The 11,866-nt window shown below is 50.0% G+C and overlaps 1 protein-coding gene across 1 annotated transcript; it reads left to right on the top strand.

Moving 5' to 3' along the window:
• The first annotated feature begins 1,696 nt into the window (after nt 1-1,696).
• Nucleotides 1,697-10,101, top strand: RNF183 (ring finger protein 183). The gene is made up of 2 exons (XM_039240763.1): nt 1,697-1,717; nt 8,455-10,101. The coding sequence occupies exon 2, from the start codon at nt 8,492-8,494 to the stop codon at nt 9,062-9,064; it is 573 nt and encodes a 190-aa protein (XP_039096694.1). The 5' UTR covers nt 1,697-1,717; nt 8,455-8,491; the 3' UTR covers nt 9,065-10,101.
• The last annotated feature ends 1,765 nt before the right edge of the window (nt 10,102-11,866 follow it).

Here is an 11,866-nt window from a genome sequence, read left to right as displayed (position 1 = left end):
AGTCAGTTAAGCGTCTGACTTCAGCCTCAGGTCATGAGCTCATGGATTGGGAGTCGGAGGCCTGCATTGGGTTGTCTGCTGTCAGCACGAAGCCCACTTCGGACCCTTTGTCTCCCTCTCTCTCTGCCCCTCCCCCACTCGTGCTTTCTCACGCTCTCTCTCAAAAATAAATAAACAGTAAGAAATATTTTTAAAAGGACATTTATGTATTTGTTTATTCTCCAAACCCTATTTAAAAGGTCAGTAAGGGAATAAAAGAAGAGGAGCCTGAGTAGAGACTGTGACGGGGACAGAAGAGGGGCCGTGTGGACACACTCTGGGGAGAGGGTAACACAAGGGCACAGATTTCAGAGACAGATTTACAGTCCCAGCTATTAAGCGGTTCTCATGAGATCTTAGGCAAATAAATCCCTTCCTTACTTTGAGCTTCAGATTTCTTATCTGTGGAAGGAAAAGTCACTGACTTTCTATATTCTGTACCGCCAGGCACTGGGCTTCCTGGGAGTGTTCACCGTCACAGATCAGAAGCATTCAGCAAAACACCCAGAAAAGTGTCATTGTTACTTTTAGTAATAGTGGCGGGTTTTTTCCCCCTAATAGACTGACAAATATTAAAATAAGTGTCTTTAAAAATGAATGGTTTTTTTTTTTAAGTTTATTTATTTATTTCGACAGAGAGAGAGAGAGAAAGAGCATGAGCAGGGGAGGGGCAGAGAGAAACAGAATCCCAAGCAAGCTCTTTGCTGTCAGCACAGAATCCAACGTGGGGCTTGAACTCATAAACCGAAAGGTCATGACCTGACCCGAAACCAAGAGTCGGACGCTTACCCGACTGAGCCACCCAGGCTCAGTGTCTCTTACTTAAATTTGAGTTTCTCCAATTATAAACGAGGTTGAGCAATTACATGTGTATTCCGTTTGTTTCTCTTCGGTGACTTTCCAGGTCATATCAGCATAATAGCTGCAGTTAACATTTACTGCGTGCTACTGTGTACCAGGCACCGTGCTGTGAACTCTCTAGGTGACATTTCATTTAATCTGCAGACCAAGCAGGAAAAATTATGATGCCCATATTCAGGTGAGGAAAGGAGGCTTAGAGAAGTCTGTTTGCTCCTCTTGACTGCCAGCGAGTAGAGTCTGGACTCTGAGCAAGGACGGGACACCGACCCAGACATCTGACTTGACCCAGGCTCTTCGTGCTTATGCTAAAATAACCGTCCCCTGGTGGTTTTTCTGTTGGATGATTTTCGCCTTTTCCTTCATATTTTGCGAGAGCCCTGTGTATATTGGTTTGCAGGGGCTCAGGGTAGGGAGGGAGCTATCTGGGCTGAGGGACAAGTGGCTTCAGCAATATCCGGCCTTCCCTCAAAGTAAGGCTGGGCAGGAGTCAAGGCTGAGCCGTCAGCCGTGGCAGGAAACCAATACAGAGCAGAGGTCTGCAAGGGTGAGGGACTTTGACCCCCTTAGAGAAAAAGCAAGAGTGACTCACAGGAGGAAGAGAACACCAAAGTGCCTAGGCTGTCCCCCGTGAGCGCAGACAGTCCAAAGTCATCAGAAGGAAGAGGAAAACCAGAGCTGGCCAGGAGCTGCCCGAGACCTATGCAAATGAGGCCCGCCCACCAGTGCCTGGAAACCAGGCGGAGAGAAGTCAGAGCCCAGAGCCCATGCTGCGGGGCTGCACTGGGGACGGGAGGAGAAGGAGACTCTGAGGAAGCAGGTAAGGAGCCAGAGTGGATCACGGAGGGACGGGTGGGACATGGGTGCCAGAGTCCTGAGAGGCAGTGTCGTTGACCAACGTGAACGCTGTGGCCTGGGAGGAAAGGGCTCCTGGGGCCATCTTTCAAGCTCAGCCATTCTTCAGCTTTGAATAAGCCATTTCACGCCTTTTTTCCTTTCTTTTTCAAGTCATTTCACATTCTGAGCCTTGGAGGCCCTACCTATAAAATGGGTATGAAACTATTGCACTAACTTGGGGCGCCTGGGTGGCCCAGTCATTTAAGTGTCCCAGTCTTGATTTCAGCTCTGGTCATGACCTCACGGTCATGAGATAGAGCCCCAAGTCGGGCTCTGCCCTGGGTGAGGAGCCTGCGTAAGATTCTCTCCCTCTCCTCCCCTGCGCGTACGCAAACGCACATGCATTTATATGCTCTCTCTCTCTCAAAAAAGAAAACTATCAGGGTGCCTGGGTGTCTCAGTCGGTTAAGCATCTGACTCCTGCTCAGGTCATGATCTCACAGTTTGTGAGTTTGAGCCCCATGTCGGGCTCTGTGCTGACAGTTCAGAGCCTGGAACCTGCTTCGGATTCTGTGTCTCCCTCTCTCTGTCCCTCCTCCGCTTGCACTCTGTCTCTTTCTATCAAAAACAAATAAACAGTAAAAAAGAAAGAGAGAGAGAGAGGAAGGAAGGAAGAAAGAAACTATCATACTAACTATATGAGCACCTGCTGTGCTTTGCCAGGCACATTATAGATATTACCCCTTTCTCACAAGGCAAGCCTCTAAGGTGGGATTATTGGCCTATTTTACAAAGAAAAATGAAGCTCAGAGAGCATAAGCCATTTATCTAAGACCACACAGCAAATAAGTCCGGTTCCAAAGCCCATACACTGTCAACTCCCTGTCCTGCTTCCTTTCACAGGGTGGTTTTAAAGAATCAAATGGCCTTAATCAGATGGGGAAAAAAATTGTAAAAGACAATCATGAAATCTAGATGTGAGTTGCTACACTTAGATCCCAGCCAGGACCCAGGCCCTTTCTTTGTAAGCTGTGAAGTCCTATAAAAACGCTAGTTCTTCAAGTCTCTCCTCTTGAGGGTAGAAACTTTGGGCTGATGCTACAGACAGTATTTGGCTGACTTGCTCACAGTCCAAGGTGATGCTTTCGGGGTGGTGTCTAGGACCCATTGCGGCTGAGACGTGCTGGCTTCGGGGTGGATACACGGATACACGGCCAGAGGCTCTCCTGCAGAGGTTGGACTCTGATCTCCAGATCCTGGAACAACAGTGGGTGTCTGAGGGGACCCTGGCAGATAAGGGCCCAGGTGCTCATGCAATGGAAATCATTCCTACTCTTGAATGGCCTCTTACAGCTTTGGCCATGGAGCTTCAGAAAATGTAGGTCTGCTTTGGGAGGGAAGGGGGAGATCTTACAAGTTCATTGTAAGTGTAGTAAAGCTAGACTTTTCAGATGAGAGGGCATCTGGGAGGCTCTATCCGTTAAACATCTGACTTCAGCTCAGTTCATGACCTCACGGTCTGTGAGTTCAAGCCCCACATCAGGCAAGCATGAGCCCTGCTTCATGTGAACACGAGCCCCAGGTGAGCCTCGCTTCTCTCTCTCCTCCCCTGCCCCTTGTGGGATTCTCTCTCTCTGCCCCTCCCTCACTTGCTCCCTCTCTCTCTCTCTCTCTTAAAAAAATTTTTTTTCAGAAGAACTAAACAAAAAAAATTTTTAATGTTTATTTTTGAGAGAGAGACAGAATGTAAGTGGGAGATGGGCAGAGAGAGAGGGAGACACAGAACTGGAAGCAGGCTCCAGGTTCTGAACTAATAGCACAGAGCCTGATGCAGGGCTTGAACTCACAGACCACGAAATCATGACCTGAGCTGAAGTCACCCACTTAACCAACTGGCCCACCCAGGCGCCCCTCAGATGAGAGAATTTAAAACAAAACAAAACAAACAAACAAACAAAAAAACCCCACCTTTAATCTAACTCCCGGAGATAACCACTGTTGACATTTTGGTGTTGGTTTTTCCAGCCATTTCTTCCATTGCATACATATGTTGGATATGCTGACATGATAGGGTTTTATTGCTGTTTCTTTTTGCTCAATGACATCACAAACATATTTCCACATTAAGAGATGTTTTATCACATCAAAGGCTGCAGTGTGTCTTCACAGGGATAGAGCAGAATGTCTTTAGTTAATGGCCCCCCATTGAACGAGGAAGCCGTTTCCCATACCACCCTGTTAGAGCTGTGCTCCCGTGGGCATCTCTACAGTCGAGCCTTAGCACAGGCCCTTGAACATGTCCATGGGACAGATGCCCAGTTGGGCAGCTGCTGGATCAAGGCCATGTACTTTTTTTTTTTAATGTTTATTATTGAGAGAGAGAGAGCATGAGCTGGGGAGGGACAGAGAGAGGGGGAGACACAGAATCCAAAGCAGGCTCCAGGCTCTGAGCTGTCAGCACAGAGCCCAACACGGGGCTTGAACTCACGAACCGCAAGATCATGACCTGAGCAGAAATTGGAAGCCAAGTGACGACTGAGCGACCCACGCGGCCCAAGGCCATGTGCTTTTTAAGGCTCTGATAAGTACTAAAGGTCTGCTTCAGACACGCTCTGGAATTCAGAGCACCTCAAAAGCTCAACACAGACGCTTTTGTCATGGCTTCAAAGTTAGCCTTGACCCCTCCTCTCTCTCAAATCCATTTGCAGGGATGATGCCAACCGCCTCATATGTAGTCTTTGCTGGATGCCAGGGTCTAAGAGCCTTATCTTCTGACGTACTACTTTCAGTCTCATTTTAAGAAGAAGACACTGAGGGGATGCCTGGGTAGTGCAGTCGGTTAAGCAGCCAACTCTTGATCTTGGCTCAGGTCATGATCTTTTGCGTTGGGAGTTTGAGCCTGACTGGGGCTCTGTGCTGACAGCATGGAGCCTGCTTAGGATTCTCTTTCACCCTCTCTCTCTCTGCCCCTACATTGCTTATGCTCTTTCTAAAATAAACATTAAAAAAAGAAGAAGACAACATTGAGACACAAGTTAAGCAATTCAACTGGGATCACAGCCCTAGTAAGCAGTGGACCTGGGGACATGAGCCTCAGCGACATGGTCCCAGAACCTATGCTGTCCACTGCTTTTTGGGAAGGGCTTTTGATTTTGTCTCCAAAGATAGTTTTTCCTCCATCCCTCTGACCTCCCCTGCCATGGCCTGGCCTACGTCAAGCGCCACCATTCCAGCCTAATGATAAAGTCCCTCCTGGTCTTTCATTTCCGCTCTGTCCTTTTAGTCTATTGTCTGCTCTGCAGCTGGAATGGCGTTTTTATTTTACTATTTTAAAAAATATTTTTTTAATTTTTAATTTTTATTTTCCCCCCACGTTTATTTGTTATTAAGAGACAGAGGGAGACAAGAGCATGGGCATGGGAGGGGCAGAGAGAGGGGGAGCCAAGAATCCGAAGCAGGTTCCAGGCTCTGAGCCGTCAGCACAGACCCCAACGCGGGGCTCAAACTCACAGACCTCGAGATCATGACCTGAGCCAAAGTTGGACGCTCAACCGACTGAGCCACCCAGGTGCCCCATAAAAAATACTTTATTTTTAAGCAATCTCTATATCCAACATGGGGCCTGAATCTACAACCCAGAGATCAAGAGCCACACATTCTACTGACTGAGCCAGCCAGGCACCCCTGCAATGGTGACTTTAAAATGGAAATTGGAAAAAGATAAAAATAAAATAAAATGGAAATAGGATCGGCCCCAACCCCCATCCCCACCCCTGGCCGCTTCCCTCTCTGGCTTGTCCTGAGCCATTTTCCTGCTCCAACTCCACCCACTACACTCAGGGACCTGCTTTCACTCCCTGAATCTGGCAGAGGCTTTTTTCACGTTGGGCCTTTGTATGTGTTGTTCCCTTGGCCCAGAATGTCCTTCCTCACGTTGTGGGGCTGGTTTCTCGTCATCCTTCAGACTCAGCTTTCATTCCATCTCTTTGAAGAAACCTTCCCTGGTGGTTTCATATGGAGCCTGTTCTCTAAGCCCGTTTGCCCTTTCTGTCCTTTATAGCATGCAGTAAAATGATGTTTAGTTATTGCCCACTACTCATTAGATGGGTTTCTCCCTCATTACACCCAAAAGGTCATGAGGTCAAAACCATGCCTCATTCCTTCACCATTATTTCCCCAGTGCCTAGCACAGCTCCGGCATGCAGTGAGTGCTCCATAACTTAGTAACTATATGGGCGCCTGGGTGGCTCAGTCAGTTAAGCCCCCCCACTTCGGTTTAGGTCACGATCTCGTGGCTCATGAGTTCCAGCCCCATGTGAGGCTCTCTGCTGTCAGTGCAGTGCCCGCTTCAGATGCTCTGTCCTCTCTCTCTGTACCTGCCCACTTTCGTGCTCTCTCTCTCTCTCAAAAAAATAACATTAAATGACTTAATAACTAGAATGGATGCATGGTCCACAGAAGAAGGCATTCATAGGTAAGGATCCTTGGCAAACTCCCAGCTTTGGCCAGAGTTTTTCCATCCTCCTGCATAGCTTTGTTTCCCCTTCCCTACATGGAGCAGTGGTAGAAGTCTAGAAGAAAACCAGGAAGCCATGGGCAAGAGAGTGTAAGGTTTTGCTTCAGGTTTCAACTCAGGGCAGATGTGTCATATGAGGCGCCCGAGGGAGACTGGGGTCCCCCAAGCCCCGCGCATGGTTCCTGGATCCCCAAGAGAGACTCCTGGCACACGGACTTCTGACCAGATGCAAACACTCACTACGTAGTGAGTAACACGCACCCAGCAGGTGAACTGATGGCCGAGTGTTGTCTTCAAGGCAGCAGCATGGCGGGGGGGCTGAAGTCCCAGCGTCACCACTGGTGACACCACTGACTAGCTGGGGGACCTTGGGTGAGTCACTTCTTGCTTCCCGTCTGCAAAGTGAGTGGTTAGAGTGGAGAAATGGTTTTTAAACTTTTATTTTCCCCATTCAGCAGCTCAACTCTTCAACTTAGTCAAGTGAGCCACATGGGAAAAGCCAGGTGTTTCTGGTTGAAATGGGGAAGTGGGGCTGGAACTGTCCTTCCTGACTCTCCCTTTTAACTCCCCACGGGTGGAGAGATGGCCAACTTTTGGACTCTAAGATCTCAGTGGTCAGTGCCTGCCTGCCAGGCTGTTGTCTGTGTTCCAAGAACAAAGATGGCAGCCAGACTCCCATGGCTGCAGCTACTTGCGCACAGTAAATGATCAGAAAAGGGGGCGTCCTGGGGTGCATGGGTGACTCAGTCTGTTAGGTGTCTGACTTTGGCTCGGGTCATGATCTCACAGTTTGAGTTCAAGCCCCCCACTGAACTCACTGCTGTCAGCACAGAGCCCGCCTCGGACCCTCTGTTCCCCCCTCTCTGTTCTCTGCCTCTCCCCTGTTGGGGCTCTCCCTTGCTCTCTCAAAAATAAACAAACATAAAAAAAAGCGCCTCCCGGCTGCCTCAGGAGGAGGAGCACACAACTCTTGATCTCGGGGTTGTGAGTTTGAGCCTCATACTGGGTGTAGAAATTACTTAAAAATAAATAAACTTTAAAAAAAAAAAGATCTGAAGGGGATCTGAGAGGACTTGCTGAGTCTGATGTGCCAGGATTTTAGACCGTGTAGCAGGTGACCGTGCAGGGGAGGCGGCTGCGGCCATTTTAGGAAAGAAATGGGGGCCTGGGAGAGAAGCGGCCCAGAGGCTTACTTATTCTCTCCACGTAGAGAAAGGAAATTACCCCCACCCCCTTCCCAGGGCTCCGATCCCAGGCCTACGGGCTTGCAGATGCTCGGCTTCCGCGGTTGGTCGTGTGCCACGCCCTGGGGGAGCTCCGGTCCCCTCCCACCCCGCCACCCAGGCAGCTCTGCGGCCTTTGCTGCAGGCAGGTGTGCTCAAGAGGCTGCAGCCCGGGCCACCTGGCAGCTGCAGGTGCTGAGTGCTGCCATGGAGACGGGCCGGGGTTGGCGGCTGGGGGAGAGAAGGCCGGCTCCCAAAGCTTTGTGGATTCGGGAGAGGAAGAGGCGGAAGCCTCAGGTCCTGCAGGTAGTCTGCCTGACCACGCTAGTACCAGGTGGGTGCCCGTTCCCCGGGACAAAGGGAGGGAGGAGGAGCCAGGAGAGGCTCTGGAAGGGCTGATCTGGGGACCTGGGCGTCTCCGAGCTTCCAGGCCCAGGGGAAAAGCCTTGGCCGGACCCTCCTGGCTGGACCAGTACAGAGCCTTGCGCAGACCGGGCAAATGGGCTCTGGAGGGTTGGCCCTATAGCCCAATGGGAGGAGGGAGAGAGGGCCTGGCACTTGTCCCCCAGAGGAAGGACAGACCAGGGAATTCACAAAGGCCGTCTCTGCGCTAGTCAGGGATTTGAGGCTGCAGGGAAGGAAACATTCATCCTATACCACAAACCACTGACTGGTCCCCCTCCCCATTCCTGTAGTCTGAGGGCCAAGGGCAACCACATGGGGCAAAAGGAGCACTTTTCCTGCATCCAGAGCTGGGGTGCAGCCTCCTCCAGGGGCAGCTCGTTGGGGGGCAGGGGGTGGGGTGGGGCTCAGGCCTTTGCCCGAGCCCCAGACTTTCCAGCTCAGAACAAACTGAGAAGTTTTTCATCTGTGAAATGTGGGTGACAGTAGCTTTCAACAACACACAGAATCCTTGCCTAGGGCCAAGCGCCAGGACGGAGCTCAATGTGTGTCCCTTTGCTCTTCTGCCTTTTCTGCCAGGACATTCCTACTAGGCGTCGCGGCGTCCGAGCTGAGGATGGCCGAGCAGCAGGGCCGGGAGCCTGAGTGCCCTGTCTGCTGGAACCCCTTCAACAACACGTTCCACACCCCCAAAGTGCTGGACTGCTGTCACTCCTTCTGCGTGGAATGCCTGGCCCACCTCAGCCTGGTGACTCCAGCCCGGCGCCGGCTGCTCTGCCCCCTCTGTCGCCAGCCTACTGTGCTGGCCTCTGGGCAGCCTGTCACAGACTTGCCCACGGATACTGCCGTGCTCTCCCTGCTACGCCTGGAGCCCCACCATGTCATCCTGGAAGGCCACCAGCTCTGCCTCAAGGACCAGCCCAAGAGCCGCTACTTCCTGCGCCAGCCCCGGGTTTACACGCTGGACCTAGGCCCCGAGCCTGGGAGCCAAACTGGGCCCCCTCAGGACATAGGCCCTGCCTCCGGGTCTCTGCCCATTCCTGTCCCCAGCCACTACTCTCTGAGGGAGTGTTTCCGCAACCCTCAGTTCCGGATCTTTGCTTACCTGATGGCTGTCATCCTCAGCGTCACTCTGTTGCTCATCTTCTCCATCTTTTGGACTAAGCAGTTTCTTTGGGGTGTGGGGTGAGCGTTGCTTCTAGACAAGGAGCCAAGTCTTTCCTGACTGCTGCTGGGCACGGGGACCGCAGGGCCTCCTTTGGGGTTGTCTTCCTTTGTAGTATTGTTCCTTTTTACAATCTGGGGGATCAGTAAGGCCAGGTGTTTGCTTCTGGGAACAGAGGGTCCTACTGTAATGGGAACTCTTGAAACCGAAAAGGCTGGGAGAAGGTGTGAAGGGCCCTCTGGGTGTGAGCCATGGGGACACAGAAGGGCAGAGAAGCAGATCTGGGACTACGGAGCTACGTGGCAAGTTGTGCTCAAGGGCTGGATGACGGTATACAGGAGCTTGACTAGCCCAGAAAGGGGCATTTCTCACTGGAGTTGCTCCCAATTCAGTTCACATTTGGGTTGCTCTTTTCATTATGTCTTGCTGCAATTTTGGAAAGTGAGCCTCAATTCTGTGAGCAAAGGCACAGGCCTTCTTTCGGTTTTCTCTTTGGAAGTCTTGCACTCAGTCCCGGGAAAAGCGGTCCGCAGTAATGAGCGCATGCACTTACTCATTCAACAACCACTTGGTCGATGCTAGGGGACCAAACTAGGGGAAGGGGAGGGTATGATTATCCATGGGTGACAGGGAGCCTTTACTGGCAAGGAGGGCACGTTCCCTTGGCTGCTTCTTGCCCAAGACAACCTCTTGTTGGTGTGTGGCCTATGGAGTGTTAAGAGTATAAAGCTTTAAAGGTGATCAAAAGAAATCTGGGATTTGGAAGAAAGGTTATTCCTCCAGGTAGGTGCAGAGGCCCTGATTAAGCCTGGATGCTGAACGGAGCTGACTCCCCTCCTCCAGGCAATGGAATCCTGACCTCGAGGTAGGTGGAAGCCCTGGACAGAGGAAAAGCCTTAGCCTCCATCCCAGGCCATGCAGATAGGGGGCCCTGTTTTCATTTCATGTGACAGAACTCAGAACCAAGGTAAACTAGATGCATAGGCTGTTTGACTCTAAATTGCCACCTAGCAGTATCTAAAACCCTTTCTTCTTCCCGTTTTATTTTTAAAGAAAAAAATTTTTTTGTTTGCTTTTTATTTATTTTTGAGACAGAGCACAAGTCGGGGAGTAGCAGAGAGACAGAGAGGGAGACACAGAATCCGAAATAGGCTTCAGGCTCTGAGCTGTCAGCACAGAACCTGACACAGGCTTGAACCCACAAACCTTGAGATCATGACCTGAGCTGAAGTCGGATGCTTAACCGACTGAGCCACCCGGGTGCCCCTTGTTTCCCAGTTTTAATATGGTCCAGTGGCCCACAGTTCTGGAACAATCTCACAGTGGTTAAAACACCATTACAATTATGAAAAGATAACATCTGAGGGTTTTTTTGATTTGTGGAATAAACTTTCAGAGTCAGAAATGGAGTTGGCTTTATTTGCTCTAAATAAGATTTTGTGCTTAGTGGAACTGGCTTCTACAAATTCTTCAGGGAACTTTACGTACAAGGTATTCCAAAATAGCCATGACCTGTATTTCGTGTTCAGTAAAACCGAATTGTGCTAAGGGCCAAGGTGAAATTTCTCCATTACAAAATGGGAAAGCCACCACGTGTCCCGCCAGGGGACTAGCACCTACCTCTCTATTTACACCATCAAAGATAATTACACTAAAGCTGGGACTCCACCTCTCCCTACTGACTTCATTTCTTTACACGTCCTTGCTCCATAACCTTGTGGCAGGTACATTAGGCGATGATCTCCCCACTTTCTCTGAGCCAGGAGGAAAGGAAGAGGAGCCGGGGGAAGCCCAGAAATGCCTGCCTTCCACACTAGAGCTTCCTGCTCTGAGTGAAGGAAGCTTCATCCCTATTTTACAGATGAAACCGAGGCTCCGCAAGTTTAGCTGCCTTGTTCGAGGTCACCCGGCCAGTAAGTGGTGGAGGCCTTTTAGTCAAAGTAGCATTGGATTGGCTCTTAGAATGGCTGATACACCATCCACAGGAAGAAAAATACTGGTTCGAGCTTTTTTGGGTAGGAAAGGGTATACTTAACACAGGGCATTAACCTTGGAGAAAGCAGAAATGTCTGGAAGCATCTTTGCTAGTTCAATGAAGGGGGGTGGGTTGTGCTTCTGGCTTTTAGCACTCCATGGGTCAGGGATGCTAAGACTTGCTGCAATGGTTAAGAAAAGTTCCACACAAGATATCTATCCCAGGACGCAGGGCTGCCAGTTGAGTAACACTATAGGTACATTCCCTTTGGCATGGAGTCAGACTAAGAGATGCAGGGACTCATCAAAAGGGAGGTATAAAGGGTAGAGTGGTTAAAAAGCTCAGGCTTTGGACAGGAAATAGGCCATGCTGGCCAGACTGGTCATTGTCAGGCCGGTGGTGCCAACATACTCAGTAAAGCCCTGTGAAAGCTCTAAGGTCGCCTGGGCTCCACCACTCACTGACAGGGTGACCTTGAGCAAGCTACTTAACTTCTCTGAGCTTCAATTCTGTCAAAAGAGAATAATTCAATAAGACTGGAAGGATCAAATGAGATGTCTGAACATGCCTGGCACAGTCTGTAGGCAGGAAGCGTGTCTTTTAAGTGGTGGCTCTGATATTTACCTCACCATTACTATGAAATGCTACATTTGATTTACGCTCCTCAGCTGCTTCCTTACTATGACATTTCCAATGCAGAAATGTATATTCCACAAGGTAACTGTTTTCCCAAAGGCTTACATGAAAATGTGCTCACTCCACTGCTACCTCTCAATCTCTTGGAACAACAACAACATCAACAACAAAAAGTGTATGGAATGAACAGTAAAATTTAAATTTGAAAAACTAAA

The sequence above is a fragment of the Hyaena hyaena genome, unplaced genomic scaffold (assembly GCF_003009895.1).
Source record: "Hyaena hyaena isolate Hyena2069 unplaced genomic scaffold, ASM300989v1 scaffold_6, whole genome shotgun sequence".
Taxonomy (NCBI): Eukaryota; Metazoa; Chordata; class Mammalia; order Carnivora; family Hyaenidae; genus Hyaena; species Hyaena hyaena.
Note: the sequence above shows the minus strand (reverse complement) of the source record. Positions and strands in the feature narration are given on the sequence as shown.